This window comes from Sminthopsis crassicaudata, chromosome 3, assembly GCF_048593235.1.
Source record: "Sminthopsis crassicaudata isolate SCR6 chromosome 3, ASM4859323v1, whole genome shotgun sequence".
In the NCBI taxonomy this organism is placed as follows: Eukaryota; Metazoa; Chordata; class Mammalia; order Dasyuromorphia; family Dasyuridae; genus Sminthopsis; species Sminthopsis crassicaudata.
The window spans coordinates 369,447,203-369,473,677 of NC_133619.1; the positions used below are offsets into that span (position 1 = coordinate 369,447,203).

The 26,475-nt window shown below is 33.5% G+C and overlaps 1 protein-coding gene across 1 annotated transcript in view; it reads right to left on the bottom strand.

Moving 5' to 3' along the window:
* The window catches only part of DPP10 (dipeptidyl peptidase like 10), an 887,847-nt gene that overhangs the window by 77,743 nt on the left and 783,629 nt on the right, over positions 1–26,475 (bottom strand). Inside the window, 1 exon segment of the mRNA XM_074301856.1 lies at positions 745–865. Within this exon segment, the coding sequence (XP_074157957.1) occupies positions 745–865 (121 nt within the window).

The window sequence follows — 26,475 nt, forward strand, 5'->3', positions numbered from 1 at the left end:
ATAACATGAAATATAACTGAAATTACATTTATTAAAAGACACATGCTCAATTTGGACACACAATTCTAGTTATTTCTTATATAACTATTTCTAAATATTCTTAGTCTATTTTCTGATTTTGAAAGGAGAAAAAATAATAGAAGCATGAAATTATGTGATAGCTATTATCATATATATATATATATATATATATATATTTTTTTTTTTTCCCCCTACATTATTATGGTCTCCAACTGCTCTGGGCTTCTACAGTGGATCTGCTGAATGAATCTTAAAACATAAATATAACTTATTCCTATCACAAATTATGTCTTAAATAGAAGATCTATTTTTAAATATGACAGATTATTACCAATGGATGTGAATAAAATCAGGATATTTTCATATAGTCTGACTGTGGTTAACTACATAGCATGTTTTTTAATCTGTTTTCTTTTCTTCCTTCCAGGAGAGCTTGTTTCCAATCTGATTATTTATAAAGCTAAAACTCAGTATTATTAACTAAGCCTTATTGCTAATAAAAACTCATCTACTTGACAAAAAAGGTGGGGAAATATAAGTAGATGGAAATAACAATAGAAGATATATGATGACAAACAAGATATATAAGCATAGAGGCAATTTTGAAGGGAAATGAGAAGAAAACAGCTAAGAATATCGTTCTGAAATGAATAGATTTCTTCTGTAGAATAATTTAATAATATGCCATTTGCATTCTTTCAAAACCAAATTCACTAAACTCACCTTCATATAACCAGTCAGCAATTCCATTAAAAATAATTCCTTCCTTTCCTGAAGATGTCAGTCGCAATGAACTGCTCTTTACATCAGGTTGATAGTAGATGTTATTTTCAAAAATGTAAATCTGTATCAGAAAATATTTCAAAAACAGAGTTGGTATTATCATACTTTTAACTTTTTTCTGACTGATAGGATTAGCCAACAATCTTATTATGCTTATCATAATGTTACAACAAAATGTACCCACATGCTTGGATAGATGGGAATATTTACATAAATATGTATATACATATATATATGCACACACATATATTTGTGTGTATATGTACATATATGTATACATGCACACACATTTGTGTATATATGTACACACACATATATATAATTATATAAATATATAAATACTTTCAGTAGCTAATTTCTGTGAAATTCTGGTCTTATTAGCATTCAACTTTCATTTGGGAAGGCATGTAACACACAGTATTGACATCAGTTTATACATGTTTAAAAGTATCACCTCATCTACTTTAGCAATCTCTCTTCTACTGAGGAATTTCTAGGCTACTTTAAACTTAAGGTGCAATTTTGACCTGAAGTATAATAGCCTTCTCATATTTAGAGTACGCATGTCTATCCTATTTGGCATAGATTATTCTACTTAAACTTTTTTTTTTTTCACTTCGAAACATACTACATTGAAACATTGTATTCCTACAGTATATTTAATGAGGATTCACTGATATTTATATCAGAGGTGGGAATGTCATGTAGTAATATATTTGTACAAAGTTAGGAGAATATTGTTTCTACTTTTTACTTTAGCAGACATATTAAAAAACAAACAAACAAAAAACCTCCAGTGTCTCTCCCCTTCACAGAAGAATCAACAAAGATCAATTAATGTCACATATTCACCTACAACTGTTTTGACAAAAATTTATAAACTTGTTTTTAACTAACAAGAAATCCTGCAGATCATAAATGAGAAATTTTTTCTACAAACCACTGAAAGCAAAACAATCCGTTTTCAGAATTGTCAATGTAACTGGGTTTCTTTCTGATCTCTGATTATTACTACTATTATGACGTTGGGTGATTCTTTTACAATTTCGAATGGCCTCAGTTTCCTTTTCTGTAAAATGAGTGAGTTGGACTAGGTTTCTGCTATTACTTCCAGCTCTAAAAAATGTGATTTATTAGACATATCTCGGTCCAATTTCACCATTTCATTAAAATCTAGGAAGAACTCTGGATTTGTGAATCTAAGAGACATTGCTTTGAGTAAACACTGCATTGATAACTGTTATAAAATAACAATAATTTACTTATATTTATAATGTATTTTATTTACAATATTATATTTACAATAGGCTGGCTATTTTCCAGACTCCTATTCTCTGAACTTCATTGTGAAAATGGCATGGTGGAAAACAATGTTAGACTTGGAATCAGGAAACAGATTTGGATTTGGATTCTGCATCTCCCAAATTGTCAATGCTTTATAAAGTTTAAAATGCTATAAGAAAAATAAAATAATTAACATTTTTTTCTTCAGCAATAATTTGATTCCAAGTACAAATGGATTTATTCTTTGCTTTCATACTATTTATTGACAAAAAGTTTCTTCCAAATTTTTCCATTCAAAATTATTTACACTAATTCTCAAGTCTTCATTGAAATCTTGGAAAGCATTTCTCTCACAGGTTTTATAATTGTTTGATTATCTTCCTATAAAGGAAAAATATAGTTTTGTATCTCCAATGGAAGAGAAGAAATACAATGAATAGCAAAATATATTTTTCCAAAATTCTGAATATTTAAATTTTTAAAACTGAAATAACAAGAAATAACATATCATCCTTAGTATTCTGCTGAATCTTTTCTCAACATTTATATTGTAATTTTCATTGTTTTTCTTTGTTTTTGAATACTGATCCTCCCTATTATCTCTGTATCAATTGATATGTTTTTTATGGCCTTTTATTTTGTAAAATATTTTCCTTCTAATTTCATCTCCTTTTATCCCTTTATTTTCTTTCTTTTAATGATTTTTTCCAGTCCATAAATGTTTGTTCACAAGACCCTCTCTGTGCCACTTCCTATAATCTCCCCTTTTTCTATGTCATATACTAATATTAACCCAACAATAATTTCATTCAAATAACTCAAAAATAAGTTTCTTCAACATCAGCCTAATAATCAATTTCTAACTATAAATTTCTAGTAATTATTATTATTATTAATTTCTCTACCAAAATGTTTGAAAACCTATTTAAGATTAAGAGAATCATTTGCATAGAGATGTTCATGGAAATCATAGAAACCTATAAGCGTAAAATACTATATAGGTAAAAATAAAGAGGATACAATGCAATTTGGGACATATATATGATTAGGAAGCACGGAATGTAAGAAAATTATGCCAAATAAGACAAAGAAAGAACCACTGGACATATAGAACAACCAGGAAAATACAATGTCATGAAAACTAAGGGGAAAAAAGCATCAAGGAGGGGAGGGTGATTGAGGGTATCAAAAATTGAGGAGAGATCAAGATGGATGGAGATTAAGAAATGGTTATTAGAATGAAGATTACATAAGAGATACTTTAATAAATTGCAGAGATAGAAAAGCCACAGTAATAAATATTATATATGATATATTATCTTTCTCAAGGAATCTAGCAATGAACAAGAGGAATTATTAGAACATTGCAAGTGGGGGTGGAGCCAAGATGGTGGAGGAAATACACGTGAACTTCTAAGCTCCCTCAATACCAACTATTTAATTCAGCCTCAAAAACAACATTGTCCTGGGGTTGTGACACTTTCACTGTTTAGCCTCTAGCGATAGTGCAATCACTAGCCTACAAAGTGGGAATCCTTCACTGGGCACACCCACAGTCTGGCTCTGAATCACTTCTGGTGGGTGGGTGGGAACTCTTTCCCAGAGCACTCTCTTACCTTTTCCACCCCATTCACAAGACAGCTGCCTTCTATATCTCTGTTCTGTAGAGGAAGATGGGAACCCTTTACTCAGAAAGCAGACCCCACAGATTATAAAAATGAGTAAGAAATTGAAGAGAACGATTGACAGCTTGTGTATAGAAAAAGAGCAGATCTCTAATCCTAACAGCAAACAGTCGAGATAATACCCTGAAAAGGAATGTTACCTGGCTCCTATCATTCTCCTAGAAGAGACTATTAAAGACCTGAAAATAGAGTTAGAAGATAAATGGGCAAAGGAAAGAAGCTATGCTAGAAAGTAACAATGTCCTGAAATCTGAATTGGAAAAGATAAAGAATTCACAGGAAATGCAGGGAAACAAAATTTGTGAATTGGAAAAGGTTAAAAACTCACAGGAAAGTAGGATTTCTGAATTGGAAAATATAAAGAATTCTCAAGAAAGTAGGATTTGTGAATTGGAAAAAGAAAACTGAACAAACTAAAAAACAAACAAACAAACAAACAAAAAAATAGTGAAATGGAAAAAAAAAATTCCACAGAGCAAAATAATTCATTTAAAAACTCAACTGTACATATACAAAAAGAACTAAAAAATGTGAATGAAGAAAATAATACATTAAAAATAAGGACTGAACAAATAGAAATGAATGATTCATTGAGACACCAAGAATTAGTCAAACAAAATCAAAAAAATGAAAAGCTGGAGAATAACATTAAATATTTACTGTGAAAATCAATAGATCTGGAAAATAATATGAGGGTCATTGGACTTCCCAAAAATTATGATGAAAAAAAGAACCTAGATTCTATTTTACAGGAAATCACTGAAGAGAACTGTCCAGCGATAATAGAAACAGTAGGGAAAACAGGCATTGAAAGAATTCATCAAACACCTTCTGAAAAAGACCCTAAAAACAAACAAACAAACAAACAAAAAAAAAAACTCCACGGAATATTGGGGCTAAGCTGAAGAACTATCAGACTAAGGAAAAAATATTGCAAGCATCCAGAAAAAAACAATTCTAATATGGAGGTGCCACAATAAGGGTCACTCAAGACCTATCTGCATCCACATTAAAGGATCGAAAAGCCTGGAATCTGATATTCTGAAAGGCAAAAGAACTTGGAATGCAGCCAAGAATACACTATCCAGCTAATTTTAGCATTTTCTTCCATGGAAGAAGATGGACATTTAATGAAACAGAGGAATTCCATTTGTTCCTAAAGAAAAAAAAAATCTAAACAAAAAATTTGATCTCCAACAACATGACACAAGAGAAGCAGAAAAAAGGTAAAAAGGAACTCTTGAGAATTGTGTTTCTGTTGTGGATATACAGAAAATCCACATGGATAATTTGATTTTGCTGATATAACATAAAAAAGGGGAAATAGAAAGGGAAAGGGGATAGTATCAAAAAATGGGAAAAGGGGAGATAAAAAGAGGGAAAATATATCCCAGGAAGAGGCAAAGAAAATTTACAATATCTGAGGGAATTTAGAGAGGGGGAGGAACATTATGTGAATCTTACTTTCATCAGAGTAGGCTCAAAGAAGTAATAATTGACATATTTGTTTTTCAGAGAATTCTCTCTCACCTCATTAAAAGAGAGGAAAAGGGAAAAGGAAAGGAGTAATAAGAGAAGGGTACAAGAAAGGGGAAGGGATTTGAAAGGGGGGAGGGATTCTAAAAGGAGGGCTGTGTGACACAAGTGGGGCCCACAAGTTTAATACTGGGGAAGGGGTTCAGGGGGGAAAAGGGGGGGAAAAGCATAATATGGAGATAATATGATGGCAGGAAATACAAAATTAGTCATTTTAAGTGTAAAAGTGAATGTGATGAAGTCTCCCATTAAGTGGAGGCAGAAAGCAGACTGGATCAAAAGTCAGAACCCTACAATATGTTGCTTACAGGACACACATTTAAAGCAGGGAAATACTTACTGAGTAAAGGTAAAAGGTTGGAGCAAAATCTATTATACTTCAAGTGAAGTCAGAAAAGCAGGGGTGCCCATCTTTATCTCAGATCAAGCAAAAGCAGAAACTGATCTAATTAAAAGAGATAAGGAAGGAAACTATATTCTGCTAAAGGGTAGCATAGACAATGAAGCAACATCAATACTAAACATATATGCACCAAGTGGTATAGCATCTGCCTTCCTAAAGGAGAAGTTAAGAGAGTTACAAGAAGAAATAGACAACAAAATAGTGGAGATCTCACCTTGCACTCTCAGAACTAGATAAATCAAATCATAAAACAAATAATAAAGAAATTAAGGAGGTAAATAGAACATTAGAAAAATTAGGTATGATAGATCTTTGGAGAAAACTGAATGGTGATAGAAAGGAGTATATTTTCTTCTCAGCAGTTCATGGAACCTATATATAAATTTACCATATATTAGTTCATAAAAATCTCAAAATTAAATGCAGGAAGCAGAAATAGTAAATGCTTTCATCTCAGATCACAATGCAATGAAAACTACATTCAGCAAGAAATTAGGGGTAAATAGACCAAAAAGTAATTGGAAACCAAATAATCTTATCTTAAAGAATGATTGAGTGAAACAGCAAATTATAGAAACAATTAATAATTTCACCCAATATAATGACAATGAAGAGCCATCATACCAAAATTTGTGGCATGCAGCTAAAGCAGTAATAAGGACAAATTTTATATCTTTGGAGGCTTAATTGAATATAATAGAGAAAGAGAAGATCAATGAATGGAGCCTGCAACTTAAAAAGCTAGAAAAATAGTGAGGGGAGTTAAGAGGGAAGGAAAGGAAAAAAGCATAAGCAAGGGTTAACAGGATGGCAAGCAATATAGAATTAGTCATTCTAACCATAAATGTGAATGGGGTAAACTCCCCTATAAAAAGGAAGCAGGTAGCTGACTGGATTAAAAGCCAGAATCCTACTATATGTTGTTTACAGGAAACACACGTGAAACAGGGTGATACATTCAGAATAAAAGTAAAAGAGTGGAGCAGAATCTACCATGCTTCAGGTGAAGCCAAAAAAGCAGGAGTAGCCATCCTATCTCAGATCAAGCAAAAACAAAAATTGATCTAATTAAAAGAGATAAGGAAGGGTTAAAGGGTAGCATAGATAATGAAGCAGTATCAATATTAAACATGTCCACATCAAGTGGTATAAAATCTAAATTCTTAAAAGAAAAATTAGGAGAGCTGTAAGAGGAAATATACAGCAAAACTATAATAGTGGGAGATCCAAACCTTGCATTCTCAGAATCAGATAAATCAAACCACAAAATAAATAAGAAAGAAGTCAAAGAGGTAAATAGAATACTAGAAAAGTTTGATATGATAGATCTTTTATAAAAGCTAAATGGAGACAGAAAGGAGTACACTTTCTTCTCAGCAGTTCATGGAACCTATACAAAAATTGATCATATACTAGGACATAAAAACCTCAAAATCAAATGCAGTAAGGCAGAAATAGTAAATGCATCCTTTTCAGACCACAGTGCAATGAAAATGACATTCAATAAAAAGCCAGGGGAAAATAGACCAAAAAATAATTGGAAACTAAATAATCTCATACTAAAGAATGATTTGGTGAAACAGCAAATCATGAACATAATTAATAACGTCACCCAAGAAAATGACAATAATGAGACATCATACCAAAATGTGTGGGATACAGCCAAAGCAGTAATAAGGGGCTACTTGCATGAAATAGAGAAAGAGAAGGTCAATGAATTGGGCTTACAACTAAAAATGCTAAAAAAGGAACAAAATAAACCCCCCCAGACAAACACAAAACTTGAAATTCTAAAAATAAAAGGTGAGATTAATAAAATTGAAAGTAAAAAATAAATTCGATAATTTAAATGAAATGGAAGAATACCTTCAAAAATATAGCTTGCCCAGATTAACAGAGGAAGAAGTAAATAGTTTAAATAGTTCTATTTGAGAAAAAGAAATAGAACAAGCTATTAACCAATTCCCTAAGAAAAAATTCCCAGGACCAGATGGATTTACATGTGAATTATACCAAACATTTAAAGAAAAACTAATTCTAATGTTATATAAACTATTTGAAAAAATAGGGATTGAAGGAGTCCTACCAAATTCCTTTTATGACATAGACATGGTATTGACACCTAAACCAGGTAGGCTGAAAATAGAGAAAGAAAATTTTAGACCAATCTCCCTAATGAATATTGATGCGAAAATCTTAAGTAAATTATGAGGAAAAAGACTACATAAAATCATCCCCAGGGTAATACACTATGACCAAGTGGGATTTATACCAAGAATGCAGGGCTGGTTCAATATTAGGAAAACTATTAGTATAATTGACCATATCAAAAAGAAATTTAAGAAAAACCATATGATCATCTCAATAGATGAAGAAAAAGCATTTGATAAAATCCAACAACCATTCCTACTAAAAATACTTGAGATTATAGGACTAAATGGACTATTCCATAAAACAATAAGGAGCATATATTTAAAACTGTCAGTAAACATCATATGTAATGGCTATAAACTGGAACCTTTCCCAGTAAGTTCAGGAGTGAAACAAGGTTGCCCATTATCACCATTACTCTTCAATATTGTACTAGAAATGCTAGCCTAGGCAATAAGAACTGAGAAAGAGATTCAAGGAATTAGAGTAGGAAATAAGAAAATCAAACTATCATTCTTTGCAGATGACATGATGGTATACTTAGATAACTACAAAGACTGCTAAAAAGCTATTAGAAATAATTCAGAACTTGAGCAAAGTTGCAGGATACAAAATAAATCCACATAAATCCTCAGCATTTTTATACATTACCAACACAATCCAACATCAAGAGATACAAAAAGAAATTCTATTCAAAATAACTGTCGATAGTATAAAATATTTGGGAATATATCTACCAAAGGAAAGTCAGGAATTATATGAGCAAAATTATGAAACACTTGCCACAAAAATAAAGTCAGATTTAAATAATTGGAAAGACATTCAGTGCTCTTGGATAGGCTGAGCGAATATTATCAAGATGACAATACTCCCTAAACTAATCAATTTATTTAGTGCTATACTATTCAGACTCCCAAGAAACTATTTTAATGACCTAGAAAAAATAACAACAAAAGTCATATGGAAGAACAAAAGATCGATAATTTCAAGGGAAGTAATGAAAAAAAAAATCAAATGAAGGTGATCTAGCTGTACCTGATCTAGAACTATATTATAAAGCAATAGTCACCAAAACCATTTGGTATAGGCTAAGAAATAGACTAGTTGATCAGTGGAATAGGTTAGGTTCACAGGGCAAGATAGTGAATAAAAAAAAAACAATCTAGTGTTTGACAAACCCAAAGATCCCAACTTTTGGGATAAGAATTCATTATTTGACAAAAACTGCTGGGAAAACTGGAAATCAGTATGGCAGAAACTAGGCATGGACCCCCACTTAACACCACATACTAAGACAAGATCAAAATGGGTCCATGATTTAGGCATAAAGAAAGAGATCATAAATAAATTAGAGGAACATAGGATAGTTTACCTTTCAGACTTGTGGAGGAAGAAGTGATTTGTGATCAAAGGAGAACTAGAGATCATTATTGATCACAAAATAGAAAAAATTGATTACATCAAATTAAGACGCTTTTGTACAAACAAAACTAATGCAAACAAGATTAGAAGGGAAGTAACAAATTGGGAAAACATTTTTACACTTAAAGGTTCTGATAAAGGCCTCCTCTCCAAAATATACAGAGAATTGACTTTAATTTATAAGAAATCAAGCCATTTTCCAATTGATAAATGGTCAAAGGATATGAACAGACAATTTTCAGATGATGAAATTGAAACTATTTCCACTCATATGAAAGAGTGTTCCAAATCACTATTGATCAGAGAAATGCAAATTAAGACAATTCTGAGATACCACTACATTCCTGTCTGATTGGCTGGGATGACAGGAACAAATAATGATGAATGTTGGAGGGGATGTGAAAAAACTGAAACACTGATGCATTGTTGGTGGAGTTGTGAAAGAATCCAACCATTCTGGCGAGCAATTTGGAACTATGCCCAAAAAGTTATCAAACTGTGCATACCCTTTGATCTAGCAGTGCTACTACTGGGCTTTTATCCCAAAGAAATACAAAAGAAGGGAAAGGGACCTGTATGTGCCAAAATGTTTGTGGCATTTTTTTTATAGTGGCTAGAAATTGGAAAATGAATGGATACCCATTAATTGGAGAATGGTTGGGCAAATTATGGTATATGAATGTTATGGAATATTATTGCTCTGTAAGAAATTACCAGCAGGATGAATACAGAGAAGCTTGGAACAACTTACATGAACTGATGCTGAGTGAAATGAGTAGAACCAGGAGATCACTATACACTTCAACAATGATATTATATGAAGATATATTCTGATTTAAGTGGATATCTTCAACATAAAGAAGATCTAATTCACTTCCAATTGATCAATGATGGACAGAAACAGCTATACCCAGAGAAGGAACACTGGGATTTGAGTGTAAAATGTTTACACTATTGTCTTTCTATCCAGGTTACTTATACCTTTGAAATCCAATTCTTACCATGCAACAAGAAATTTGATTTTACACACATATATTGTATCTAGGTTATACAGTAACACATTTAATATGTATGGGATTGCCTGTCATCTAGGGGAGGGAGTAGAGGGCGGGAGGGAAAATTTGGAAAAAAATGAATACAATGGATAATGTTCTTTAAAAAATGACCCTTGCATATGTACTGTCAAAAAATTATAAAATTATTAAAAAAAAAAGAAAATTGCTAGGTATGACAAGTGGGACAAATGATACATTTGGGGGAGAGATAGACATGCTTGTAGTCAATAAGAAATAAACATATAATATGAATGATTGAAAATTAGTAATAGAATTCATATAGAGGAAATTTATTAGAGAAGATGGGATTAAATGTGATCACTTGTGCATGTAAAAGGGTTTACCTTAGTAAAAAGAAGGGTAACTTTGTTATTTGACACAGTTAAAAGTGTAAACCATAGCTCTGTCTAAAATCGCTTTCTCATATCTCAATTCACAATTTCCCCTGAGTGACCTCAACAGCTCTCTTGAATTTAATTATACTCTCTATGATGATTATCAGATTTATGTAATTATTATTAGTGTCTTTTCTGAACTCTGGTCAAGCATTACTAATTTCCTATCAAACATTTTGAAATGTATTTCACAGAATATTTGTCAAACTTATCAAATCCAAAACAGCAATTACTGTCCATTTTCCCCAAGTCCAACTAAATTTTCATGTTTTTGTTGAAGGCACCATCTTTACAGGAACAAAATGTCACAATTTTATTGTCATCAACTTCCCCATCTCATTCATCCCCAAAATCCAGTTAATTATAAAATAATAAAATTTGTGCTTCTATAGTATTCTCTTATATGTGTATTCTCTCTACTCACATGTTTACTACCATAGTTCAGGAATTCATCAACTATTGCAATAGCAATAGTTGATACCTAAAAACTCTTAAAATTATTCTTCTAAATCAGGGTTATGGAATTCTCAGCCTACAGGATGTATGAGGGCACTGAAAAAATTTGCTAAGGCTACCACAGATGATATCTGAAAGCTAGGTGTTGTACCTAAATTGTTGCAATCTTCCACTGCTTTAGTTCTATAAGGTGATAATTTTATATGACCTGTGAATGATATAAATATCCAAATGAACCTTGGCAGGAAAAAAAAAAGTTCCCCATTCTTATTCTAAAATATAGGTTTAATCATACCCACCAACACCCATCATCAATAAGCTGCATTTGTTCTCTATTACTTCAAGAATTAAATATAATTTTACCTATTTAGGATTCAAATCACTCAAAATCTGGCATGAATTCTATGTACAATTCTATGTACAATATAGTTCAAATAAATTGTCTTTGAATTCCTTCTCATACTTATTACTTCATTTTTCAGATTCAAAGTTGCATGAGGTTATATATGTGTCTGTGTGTATATATTTATCTTAGTCATGTTATCTATAGCACTTAGAACAGTCTCTGACATACAACTGCTATATAATAAATGTTTTTTTTATCTATTTAGTTGTTGTTGATATTGATGATGATGATTCACTACTTCCCAGCAACCTGTTTTATTTAATCATGTTCAGTAAAGTTTTTGAACAACTGATTTTCTGATAACCTATTAGTTTGTCTTCTCACTCTGTGTTTCTCTTCATTCTAGTGTACCTTGTAAAATTTCTCCAGATCAATTATTTTAGTGGACTTTGAATAATTTTCTTTTTCAGTTATATTAACAATTTTCTATGCTGACTGAATAAATCACAAGTTTCCTGTTTAACATCTTAATCCTTCCAAAATATTCAATCATTGCATATTCAGTTTTACCCAACATGACTCAACATTGTCTATTGTGTCCTATCATTTTGGTCCAAACTATATCACACACTGTTCTATATCTCTGTTTTTTATCAAAATGTTCTCTATACTTTCTCTTCATCTCTACTTATTGATCAACTGTGTATGTAAAAAATATGTACGCATTATCTCTTACAATTCAGTAAGAGATGTAATTTAGCCCCCCCAAATTCCTAACAATTAAATCTGTGTAAAAAAAGTAGAATATACTATTTTGAAAGGTAACAAGTTGCTTATCACAGAATATGTTCAAATAGAGGCAAATGACTACTTCTCAGAAATAATGTAAGGGGAACTTTTTCATAATGCATAATTATATGGCTTCTCATTTTTAAGAAAAACTTTATACTTCTATTTAATAAATTGCATTTCTTATAAAATAGATTCCCTGATCTCTCAGCAGAAAGTATTATTTTCTGTACCATCAAAGAATTTACTTTCCTCTTTTAGGCTTATACAATCTTATAACATAGTTATTTTACATAACTTTAATAATCTCAAAAGAATATGTGCTGAACTTAATTGTCAAAGAAAATGATGCCATTAGGAAGGTGGTATAATAACATACAAGGGGACTGGATTTTAAGTGAGACAAAAATGAGCAAAGTCACCATTCTCATTATAAGATGTTCATATAACAAGAATGCAGGATAACCCAATGAATAGGCAGGTTGCTAATAATATTACCTGTAAAATTTTAAGAAAATTAAGGAGAATCTTCAGCATAGTATAACATCCCCACATAGTATAATTATGGGAGGATATGCTCTCTTCATGATTAGAAGATATGCACATTTGATGAGAGTGCAGATCAACTGGCATATTTATAATTACTGTTGGTTGGGAAAGAGGAGGAAAGGTAACAGCACATACTTGAATAATCCAGTTAACAAGGATGGAATATAAATACAAAATAATTTTGAGAAATACATTAATATCTAAGGGGATTAATGATAAGCCTTTTGTTAAAGGTCGGTAGCACTTGAATTGGTTATGAATTCAAGTATGACTTCCTAGAGTTCAAGGTCAGAAAGAAGAACATTTCAGGCTAGGGGATGACTGATTAATGTCTTCTACATAAAATGATAAAATGCTTAGTTTGAATATAATTCAAAAAGCATGACAGGGACCAATGTGAGATTAGTCTGTTATTCTGGAAAGTAAGGTTATAGCTAAATTTGAAGGAATATACTAGTAGGCATTTAATTATGATTCAGGAAAACTGAGGCAAGCCCATGTATACTTACATATTAGATAAATGTCTCTATCACATATGTAAATGTTGCAGTTAAAAATAACATGTTAACATCAGAGATTCATTATAATCTAAAAAAAATTGTATTTATTCCATTAAGACAATTTGGAAATATGAAAATTTTTATAATTTTTTATTTTAAAAGTTATCTATAAAGGACTGAAACTATGAAAATGTGTACTTGAATCAGACAATGGAGCACATAAGACTAATTACCTATTTGATATGAGACAATGACTCTATAAGCATATGTTTGGATAAATGGCTCTTCTCACAGTTGATGCTGGCTCAATGTTTGGCGTTAAGATAATCATAGTCAAGGATTAGAGAGTGGGGTGTGACAGGCCAGAGTCATTTGGCAGCAGGACAAAGAGGAGAAGAGTGGAGATTCTGGACTCCAGAATCAAGAAGAGATCTTTGGCAAAACTCCTGGCAGTTTGCATGCTTCTTTCACTTCTTCCTCTAAAGACCAAAGACTTTTACTTATCCTGACTCTGGCTAATCTTGAGGCTTGGACTTAACAGTTATTATATTCAAATTATATTTTAGTTTGCATTTGTAAGTTGCTTTCTTTTGGACTGTAAATTCTTTAACATCAAGGACCAGGTACCTATTTTTGTTATTCCTGCAATGAATAACATAATGTGTTATGTATTGTAGATATGCTCATTGAACTGCTTATTGAATGACAGAGCAAATGCTATGTGTTGATGAAAACTAACGAAATATTGTTTTTCTTTCTAGAAATATATATATATATTGAAAGGCATATGCAATGCCCAGAGCATCAAAGAGTCAATGAAAACATTCATACTGTGTAGCGTGCTCTTGTCTCTAGATGCTGCCGATCGCTCTCTGGGAAGAGATCTGCTGTGTCAACTCAAATCTCTTGGACAGATTCTTCTTCCTGTAGTGAACTGTTGTCTCCAGGCAGTTGCTGTTAACTCTTGTCCAGAGAAGTGACTTCCCTTCCTGCAGAGAGCCCCGTCAAGCCTGATGTAGTGCAGAGTCTTCTCCTAACTCTGGAGTGGTGTCCTCTTTTATCCTCCCAGAGAATGGGCGTGGGATAATGCAAGGACTTCTGGGAAGAAGTACTCCAACCAATGAGCTTGCTCCTCTTATCAAGTCAACCTGAGTTCTCACCTTGTAATTGTCCAGACAACCTGAATTCTCACCTTGTCCTTGTCCAGACAACCTGAGTTATCACCTAGTAATCCTAACATCTCCCCCTTTCTTTTGATTTAGAACATAGGATAGTCATGACCTTGAAACATAAATCCATCAATATGGGAGGTATTACACATAATTACATAAATTACATAAGCACATAGTAACATAATACATGTTAGAAGTATATAACAAATAACATGATGAAATAATCATAAATTAAAAATTTATAAATGTCCATAAGTCCATTGTCCATTAGTCTCATCTTGTGTTAGGAAGTCCAATGATTCCTGCTGGTTTTTAAAGTTCTTTAACAGTCTTCTTATTAGCCATGCTCTTTCAGTGTCAGATGTTTCTTAGATTTTCTCCTTTATTTTGAGGTCTTTCTCTTTTTTTCTCTCTCTCTGATGGACAAGGCGAATACGCCTCGTTGGCACCCATCTGATTCCTTCTCCTGCTGAAGAAATACAAGCAAACCCTCTCCCCCAGGCAATTAACCTATCTGGTCCCTTCCATTCACCACTTTCTGGATCTCTCCACATCACCTGGAGATTATCCAAGGACAGTGGAGCTGCTCACACTGGACACTGCTCTTCTGGAGGGTTATAAAACCTGTCTGCCGGAGCCAGTGCATCTTTGTGAAAAATTAGAAAATTAATGGTATAGAGAACTAAATTTAGAAGTTCCCTAGGGCTACCTGTGGCTCCCTCTTTCTTTTGTTTTTGGAGCAGTGTCTTAATGTCTCTGTTTCTTCTCTCTACTATTGCCTGCCCTTGAGGATTAAAGGGTATGCCTGTGGTATGTAAAATCTTATACTGTGCACAAAAGTGTGTAAAATATTTGGACGCATATGCAGGTCCATTGTCTGTTTTTATTGTCTGTGGCACACCCATAATTGCAAATGCTTGTATAAGGAATTCAGTGACCACTCAGGCTGTCTCTTTTGCTGCTGGCACTGCAAATGTGAATCCTGAAAAGGTGTCTACCACGACATGGATAAAAGAAAGACGACCAAAAGATTTATAATGGGTCACATACATTTGCCAGATTTCATTGGGTCTCAAACCACGAGGATTCTTCCTTGGAGGGAGTGTAGGAGCGTGGAAAGGAAGACAAGCTGTACAGCTATTTACTATGCTCCTAGCTTCCTCTCTTGTGATTCCAAATTGTAAACGTAAAGCTCGAGCAGCCTGATGATATTTAGAATGAGATTCTTGTGCTTCCTGAAATAAAGGACTACTGGCTAACATGGTTAGAAGGCTATCTGCCTTTGAATTTCCATCAAAAATAGGACCTGGAAGTCCACTATGTGAGTGGACATGCAAGATATAAATCTTGCCTGGATGTTTTCTCACTTGCTCTTGAAGTTCCTTAAAGAGCTGATAAATATTAGAGGCTGCAAATTTTATTTGGGCTGTGGTAATTCTTTGTACTACACCTACTGAATAAGCTGAATCAGTAATTATATTTATGTCTCTTGGGTAATAAGAGCTAGCATGATAGCAAATAATTCATTCTGTTGAGTGGACTGAAAAGGAGTCCTGACTACTCTCTTTATGGTTAAATCATGAGAGTATACAGCACAAATATTTTCTTTGGAGGCATCTGTAAAGATTGTTGGTCCTTTAAGAGGAACCTTAGAAACATTTTCTTCAAATATTCATCGCCAATTATGTAGTAGCCGGGTTAGCTTTAATGGAGACCCATGCGCAAAATTTGGAGCGGTGGCCAATAAAATTTGCCATTCTGGGATGGTCTCACAGCATACATTAATTTGTGCGTTGGTATAGAATGTGTATATTTTTTTCAGGACTTATTCCAGATAATTGTGTTACTCTCTTAATAGCCTTTAATAAAATCCTAGCCACAAGCACTGGGTAAGGAGGAAGGCTTTGTTCTGGTTGTGCTGGGAGGTTCACCCACTCAATCACACTGTCTCCTTGATGAAGGACTGCTGTGGGTGCCTCTTTTATAGCAAAAACTGATATTTCCAAGGGTTTTTGAGTGACTCTTTCAACCACATTGGATAAAGCCAGTTCAACTTCTCTCAAAGCCTCTTGTGCTTCTTTTGTAAGCTGGCGTGGTGAATTTAAAGCACTGTCTCCCCTTAAAATGTCATATAGAGGTTGTAGTTGATTGGTAGTTAAGCCTAACACTGGACACATCCATTGGATATCTCCTATTAATTTTTGAAAGTCATTTAAGGTGTTCAACTTCTCTGTTCTTAAAGAAAGCTTTTGTACTGTGAGTGTCTTAGGATATACTTCATATCCTAAATATTGAAAAGGAGCATGTATTTGAATTTTTTTCTGTAGCTATATGCAGTTTGTAGTACTTTAGTGTTTCCATGGTCTTTTGTAGACATGCTTCTAACATTTGTTCCTCAGGTGCACATCCCAAAATGTCATCCATATAATGTAACAATATTACTTTTGGAAATGCTTTTCTTACTGGAGCAAGAGCAGCAGCAACATACATTTGGCACATAGTAGGGCTGTTTTTTATTCCTTGTGGCAAAACCGTCCATTCATATCTTTTATAAGGCTCAGCCAAATTAACACTAGGCACTGAAAAAGCAAATCTTTTCATATCCTCCTTATCTAGAGGGATAGAATAAAAACAATCCTTAATGCCTATAACCCATAGAGGCCATTCTCTTGGCAACTAAGTAGGAGATGGAAGTCCAGGCTGAAGAGTTCCCATAGTTTCCATCTGTTCATTTACTCTTCTTAGATCAGTTAACATCTTCCATTTTCCAGATTTCTTTTTCACCACAAATACTGGGGAATTCCAAGGACTTAGAGAAGGCCGCAAGTGTCCTTGGTCAAGTTGTTCTTGCACTATGTATAATAAGGCCTGAATTTTATCACTTCTTAAGGGCCACTGTTCTACCCACACTGGTGAATCAGTCTTTCACTGAATAGGAACTGGTGAAAGTGCAGGTAGGCCTTCAACAGCAGCCCTGCCTAAAACGCCGAAGTGCTTATTTGTAATCCTATCTGCTGTAAAATGTCTCTTCACCACAGATTGATGGGGATTTTTTCAACCACAAAAGGAGTAAAAACTCCTGTTTCTCCTTCAAATATCCATCTCAAAGGCCTAGCACTAACTTCTGTTGCTATTGATCCTCCTACCCCAGTCATGTAGGTGTCTGCTTTAATCTTTGGCCAGTGATCGGGCCAATTGGCACCTCTAATAACTGTACGATCTGCACCCATGTCTACCAATCCTTCAAATGGTATTCCATTTATATAAATAGTAAGCATAGGTCGGTCAGCTGTCACAGCTTCTGTCCAATATATCTGAGGGTCCAGGGTTCATGTCCCTGTTCGGGCGCCAAATTGTGATGGTCTGGACTAGAATAAGTCCTTGTCAGAATAAGGAAAAATCCTGGCCCCATGTTGGGCGCCAAATGTAGCACGCTCTTGTCTCCAGATGCTGCTGATTGCTCTCTGGGAAGAGATCTGCTGTGTCAACTCAAATCTCTTGGACAGATTGTTCTTCCTGTAGTGAACTGTTGTCTCCAGGCAGTTGCTGTTAACTCTTGTCCAGAGAAGTGACTTCCCTTCCTGCAGAGAGCCCCGTCAAGCCTGATGTAGTGCAGAGTCTTCTCCTAACTCTGGAATGGTGTCCTCTTTTATCCTCCCAGAGAATGGGCGTGGGATAATGTAAGGACTTCTGGGAAGAAGTACTCCAACCAATGAGCTTGCTCCTCTTATCAAGTCAACCTGAGTTCTCACCTTGTAATTGTCCAGACAACCTGAATTCTCACCTTGTCCTTGTCCAGACAACCTGAGTTATCACCTAGTAATCCTAACAATACTGTAGAAAATTAAAAAAATAGAACACATATCTACCTTTTTCATATAAAAGATTTTATAAAATTACAGAGGCAAAATAGAACAACCTTCCATTCGTTCCTTTCCCCCATAAGTAGTTCTAATTTATTTTTGTTATAGATGAAATACAAGCATTATATTTGAAAGATAAAAATATAGAGTTAGAATTTTAATGATTTTAATCTAGTGAAAAAATTAATAGCAGTGTTTATATCCTAGATTCCTTTATGTATTAAACATAGTTTTATCATCAGTTGAGTTTAACACTTAGCCACATATATGCTTTCAAAATTATTAAAATATTTCATTTATAATAATTGTAATATGTAAAACATACCCTTCATTTATTTTTTTTACAAATAATTAATCTTAAAAAATATGTAACTCAGTTTAATGTTGGAGTCAATTCTTAAAATGTAAATTGATTTCTTGTTGAAAGAAAATGGGTTCAAATTCTGGTTCTCACTCAATATGTATGTAATTTGGACTATTGCATAATCAGTCTGAATATCAGCTATAAAAAGAGGGATTGGTCTATAAGATGTCATTTCACATCCTTGTAGATATAATGCTATGAAGCATATGAAAAGGCTATTGTGGTTTTATTCAAATAAAATTTAAAACACAGGAAAATTTTTCGTAATTATAATGATGCTGATAAGTATCATTTGTCTATTTGCTATTATTAAGCAATGGATTAATCTAATATTACACTACTAAAGAATGTTGTCTGACTCTTTGATTATGTTATTAATTGTGTTTATCTAATAGACAGTACTCAACCCATCCTTTTCCAAAATCCAAGGCCCTAACTTGTCCATAATAATGTAAATAAAGGAAAGCAAGTCTAAGAAATTAAAAAAAAAATAAAATTATATCACTTGAATGTGTAATAGTAATAATTTATTTCTGCTAATTTAATAAATATGTAGCTTTTTGGTACACATAATAAATTTATAATGAGTTATGTGTATGAGCAGAAAAAGGAAGGTAAGTATTCTCTGGTAGCAAAAACACAAGGTCAGAATCTTACCAATTTTGTATTCAGAGAGAAAGCAAAGTATAAATATGAAAGGAAAAGAGTAAAGGCTAGAATCTTGTGGGTTGAAGGCTGAATATATGAGAACATTTGGCAGGTTTGGACCTTTCAGGAATTTTTATTCAGTTTAATAATATTTTGAGGTAGGGAAGAGTTAAAAAGGAAGAGAGTAGTAACGGCTTTATGTAACCTCTTTCAACCTTTACTCAAATCAACAGCAGATTAAGCCTCTGGACTGGTTTTAGAGTGATGGAACCAAACAGATATTTGGATATTTCATAATTTGCATGTACTTCAAAACAGGTCTGTTTAAATCGTCAGGAAGAGAAGCTGCTGAGGCCACATTACATCACAGGAAGCACATTGCAAGGAGCTGTGATGGGGAGCAAGAAAGAATATTAGAGCATCTGCCATAAGAATCTACTGTGAGGCTCTAAGTCTAGTCTGTCCTGTTTACAAGCTGGTGACTTAGCAAATTTACTTTGAGAAACCCAAAAACAATACAAAAGACAAATTGTAGCCACTGAGCCCCAGAAGAATACAGCAGCTGGCCATGATTGTTCAGCACTGGTCAGAAACCTGTCAGTCAGAAACACTGGTTCAAGGGTAAACTAAAGCAGCTATTACTCCTTTCTCGCAAGAGCAAGCCTCATCCTTTAAAACTGAGTAAAAATGCAAAAGAACTCTGATCATAGATAGCTTGGTGAAAGAGAAGAACAGACCTCAAAACCTGGGATTCCTAAAGGCATACCAGCTCCAAATAAAGCCCCAAAGGGTAATATGTGTTAGTCTCCATTTCACAAGGCTCCTTGGAAGAACTTTAAAAAGATCTTAAAAGAGAATTAGAAAAAAATGGGGAAAGGAAACAAGATCTTTGCAAGAGTGTATGAAAAAGGTAAAAGAGAAATTATCTGAAGAAAACTCTTTTAAAATAGATATGGTGAAATTTGAAAAGCATATAACTTCTTACAAAATAAATATGAAAAAGAAACTACCTCATTGAAAAACAGAATTTGTGAAATAGAAAAAAAAAACTGCAATGGAAAAAACAACTCATTTAAAAATTCAATTGATTAAATATAAAAGGAACTAAAAAAGGTAAAAAGAAAATAGTTCACTGAAAATTAAAATTGAACTAATTGAAATGAATGACTCAGTAAGACATCAAGACTCATTCAAACAAAAGCAAAAATTAAGAAAATGGAAGAAAAAGTAAAATACCTCACTGAAAAAACAACTGACTTGGGAAATAGATTTAGGAGAGATAATCTAAAGATTATTGGACTTTCTGGGGAAAAAAAAAAAGATGAAAAAAAGAGCTTAGATGTTATGTTTCAGGAAATCATCAAGGAAAACTGCCCTCATGTCCCAGAATCAGAATATAAAATAGTAATTGAAAGAATTTACTGATTACTTCCTGAAAGAGCCCCGCAAAATGAAAACTCAAAGGAACATCATAGCTAATTTTAGAATAATCAGATCGAGGAAAAATATTGCAAAAATATAGCCAGAATGAAACAATTCAAATATTGAGGAGCCATAATTAAGATTATCCAGGACCTAGCAATTTTTACCTTAAAGGATCAAAGGGGCCTGGAATCTGATATTGCAAAAGATGAAGGAACTTGTATTGCAGCCAAGAATCAACTATCCAGCTAAAATGGGCATTATCTTTCAGGAAAGAAGATGGACATTCAATGTTACTAGCAAATTTCATTTATTTCTGCAGAAAAGACCAGAGTTAAATTAAAAAAAATGATCTCCAAATACAGAACTCAAGAGAAGTATAAAAAGGAAAAAAATGAGAGAGCTCTTCAGAACTATATATGTATGATAGGTATACTTAGAGATTGTGAGTATATTTTGATTATATTGTGATAATATGAAAAAGAAACTAAAAGTGGAAAGGAGATTGTACAGTAAAAAGAGGAAAATGAAGGGAAAATGAGGGAAAGTACATCTCACAAAAAGGCAAAGAAGAAGTATTATAATTGAGGAAAAGAAGGGAGGGAGATGAACATTGTGTGACTCTTAACTATCATCAGATTTGGAGAGAATATATATACATATACATATACACATATAATCAAAATATACTCACAATCTCTAAGTATACCTATCATACATATATAGTTCTGAAGAGCTCTCTCATTTTTTTTTCCTTTGTATACTTCTCTTGAGTTCTGTATTTGGAGATCATTTTTTTTTTATTTAACTCTGGTCTTTATTCTTGGTCTTTTGCAGTGACAGTCAGGGTTTAGATCTAGAGATCTCCACACCTCCTTCCTCTCCGTCCACTACCAGGAGAAAGACTTTTAATTATCCTGACTCAGGCTGATTCTAAAAGATCCAGGGTCCCAACATTTTAGCATCCGAAGTGGGCTGTGTGGACCAAGCGCCCTACTTCCACTGAAGTCCTCCCTCAGAACCAGAACAAAGCCTTATTCCTTACCCAGTGTTTATGGCTAGAACTTTATTAAAGGGCATTAAGTGAGCACTAAAATTATCTGGGATAAGGCCTGACAAGATATATACCTTTTGTATTCATGCACAAGTTAATGTGTGCTGTGAAACCATCCCAGAGTGCAAATTTTATTAGCCATGGCTCCAAATTTTACACACAGGTCTCCATTAAAGATAATCAGACTGTTACATAATTGGCGATGGATTCTTGAAGAAAAGGTTACTAAAGTTCCTCTTAAAGGACCATCTTTACAGATGCATCCAAACATAATATTTGTGCTGTATACTCTTGTGACTTAACTATAAAGAGAGTAATCAGAATTCTTTTTTCCATCCACTCATCAGAATGAATTGTATGCAATCATTCTAGATCTTACTTATTATCTGGGAGACATAAATATAATATCTGATTCGGCCTATTCAGTAGGTATGGTACAAAGAATTGCCCAAATAAAATTTTTAGCCTCCAATATATATTAACTCTTTAAGGAACTTCAGGTGCAAGTGAGAAAACATCCAGGTAAGATTTATATTTTGCATGTCCACTCCCCTAGTGGACTTCCAGGTCCTATTTTTGATGGTAATTCAAAGGCAGATAGCCTTCTAACCATATTGGCCAATACTCCTTTATTTCAAGAAGCCCAAAAATCTCATTTTAAATATCATCAGGCTGCCCAAGCTTTGTGTTTACTATTTGGAATAACAAGAGAAGAAGCTCATTGGATTCTCTGTGACATGATAAAACTGTTATAGGACTTGAAAACCCTCAGGAATCATTGGATTCTCTGAGACATGATAAGACTATTGTAGGACTTGAAAACCCTCAGGAATCATTGGATTCTCCGAGACATGATAAGACTATTGTAGGACTTGAAAGTCCTCAGGAATCATTGGATTCTCTGAGGCATCATAAGACTGTTACAGGACTTCAAAACCTGGATTCTGTAACATATAAAAATACTGTTGCAGGATTTCAAAAATGTATGGTGATCATTGGATTCCCTTATATGTGAAGAAATGGACAATAGTTTAGTTTTGAACTGTTTCTTGGTTGCTGAAGAAGGCCTATGTGTGACTGATGTTTACATACCCTCCTTCTAGGACTTCTGGAAATCTTTTACAAGATAATGTTTATTTATATTATTTGTTATATCACTACTTGCAGGTATAATTCATGTTTATTATACCTCATCGAGACTGCACTGACTATGGGGAGAGTCATCATTAATAGCCTGTGCATTATTGCTTTGTGCTTGTGTAATACCTCCCATGCTGATGGGTTTGTGCATACCTGTCTGTAATAAGATCCTTCAGCCTAGAAACCCACTAGCAATCCCCACTTCACTTTGGTGCTATTCATCTTCCTTCCTGAGATGTCAGGGAGGGTGCGATTATCTCCTTTTTAGTGCTTTCATCTCCCTTCCTAAGAAGTCGGGGGGGGGGGAGCATGATCACCTCCTTTTCTTTGTTTTCAATTCCATTCCTGAGAAGTCAGGGAGGGTGTGATCATCTAAATTTATATTCAGCTGGGAACTAAAATTTATCTAACTCTACAAAGAAATAGGAGGAGAAAGAGGAAAGAAAAGGGCAAGAAAATGACCAACAACAAGATGAATACAGAGAGGTTTGGAGAGACTTACATGAGTGAAATGAGCAGAACCAGGAGGTCATTATACATTTCAACAACAATACTGTATGAGGATGTATTCTGATGGAAATGGATATCTTCAATAAAGAGAACATCTAACTCAGAACCAACTGATCAATGATGGACAAATCAGCTATACCCAGAGAAGGAACACTGGGAAATGAGTTTAAACTGTTTGCATTTTTGTTTTTCTTCCCAGGTTGTTTTTACCTTCTGAATTCAATTCCTCCTGTGCAACAACAACAAAAAAATTGTTTCTGCACATATATATTGTATCTAGGATATAGTATAACATATTTAATATGTATGGGAATGACTGCCATCTAGGGGAGGGGGTTGAGGGAAGGAGAGGAAAATTCAGAACAGAAGGGAGTGTAAAGGATATGTACTGTCAAAAAAAGTTATAATTATAAAATTAATTTAAAAAAAAGAAAAGGACAAGACAGCATAAAAAGGAGAGCAGACATACTAGGGGAAAATATAAGGGAAAACTATAAAAGTGGTTAGAATTCAAGATAGTGGGAGGGGAGAGTAAAAAATGCTACTAAATAGGTGAAGAGGGTAAAATAAAACAAGGTGGAAAGGCAACAAAATATATACAGGGGAGAAAATAGGATGGAAGGAAATACAGAACTGGTAATCACAACTATGCATGTAAATTGTTTGAACTCTAACATATAACAGAAATGAATAGCAGAGTGAATTCAAAAAGAGAATCCTACAATATGTTGTTTACAAGAAAAAACATTTGATAGAGACACATACAGAATAAAGGTAAATGACTGCAACAGAATTTATTATGCTTCAGCTGACATAACAAAAAAAAAAAAAAGCAGGGATAGCAATTATGATCTAATATAAAGCAAAAAGTAAAATATATTTTATTAAAAGATAAGAAAGGAAAATACACCTTCATAAAAGATAGAGTAAACAACAAAGTAGTAATGATACTAAATGTATATGCATCAAATGGTAACCAGATTCCTAGAGAAGATTTTAAGCAATTTACAGAAAGAAATAGACAGCAAAACTATACTAGTAGGAGACCTCAAATTTCCTCTCTCAGAATTATACAAAACTAACTACAAACTACACGAGAAATAAACTAATGAAATTAACAGAATCCTCAAAAAATCTAGGTATGATAGACTTCTGAAGAAAATCAAAAATGGAAAAAAGTAATATACTTTTCCCTGCCAGTATATGATACCTATGCAAAAATTGAGCATATATTAGGCATAAAAACTCACAATCAAATGAAGAAAAGCAGAAATAATAAATACTTTCTTTTAAGACTACATTGTAATAAAATTATATTCAATAAAGGTCCAAGGAAAGATAACTATAAAATAATTGGAAATTAAATAATATAATTTTAAAGAATGAATCAAACAACAAATCACAGAAATAACCCCTAATTTCATCCAAGAGAAAACAATAATGAGATAACATAACAAAACCTATCAGATGCAGCCAAAGGAGTTATTAGGGGAAATTCTATATCTCTAAATAGCACCATGAATAAAAGAGAGAAAAAGGAAATAAATGAATTGAGCATGCAACCCCCCCCAAAAAAAAAGCTAGACAAAGAACAAATTTAAACCTCCCCAATTAAATACACATTAGAAATTCTGAATCTCAAAGTATATATTATTAAAATCAAAACAAATAAAACAAAGAAACTTGAAAAAAAAAGTAAGGAATAACTCAGAAAAAAAACTGAGAAACATAAGAAAAATAAATAAAACAAAGAGTAACTTTTATGAAGAAACAACAATAACCTAGATAAATATTTAGTTAATTTGACTGAAGAAAGGAAAGGAAAAAGAAAAACACATCATCAGCATCAAAAATGAAAAGGGTAAACTTACCACCAAAGACAAAGGAATTTTCTTCATGATAGCAAGTTTGATAATCTGACTGAAATGGATGAATATTTACAAAATATTAATTGCCCAGATTAATAGGAGAGGAAATAAATTACTTACTTAATTGTATTTTAGAAAAGAAAAAAAAAAAGAAATTAAACAGGCATCAATGACCTCCTTAAGAAAAAATATCAAGGTCCAGATAAATTTACAGATGAATTCTACCAAACATTTAAATATAAAGTATTTGTAAACATTGAGAGTATTGATACCAAACCCAGGAAGAACAACAAAGACACAAAGAAAATTACAGACCAATCCCATAATAAATATTGATGTAAAATTGTTAAATAAAACAATTGCAAAGAGATTACAGCAATTTATCCACATGATAGTGCATCATCAATATTGGAAAATTATTACCATACTTGACCATATAAACAAGGAAAACAAAATAAATCATATGGTAATTTCAAAAGATGCGGAAAAAGCTTTTGGCAAAATACATTACCCATTCTTATTAAAAAATCCCTGTAGAGACTACAGGGATAAAGGAAACATTCCTTAAAATAATAAGCAGTATTTATCTAAAACTAACAGTATGGGAGGCGGAGCCAAGATGGCGGAGAAGATACTCGCAATCCTGTGAGCTCCCTTCTTCCCTCAATACCAATTAGTTAAAACAGCCTCAAAAGTAGCGCTGGACTGATAGAAACCACAAGGACTGGAAGCACGACTTACCAGCTGAAGAGAAACTGGAGTTTCAACAGAAAAGGTCAGTTCCCAGGGGAGGAAGAAGAAAGGCCAGCATAGAGGGTTGGGTGGTGGCGCACTGCGCCAATCGCGCTGGGGAGGGCTCTGGGATCAGAGAAGCCACTGTGATAGAAGAATCTGGCACAGGCTGTTAGCTCTTCTCTGCTTATAAAACAGCAGTTCAGAAGAGAAATCAAGCCACTTTAAAATATAAGCCAGATACTAGAACCACCCCAATCTGAAAGTGACTCAGCAGATCTCGGCACTGTGGGTGTGGCCAACTTAGGCTGTCGGGCTTTCACCTGG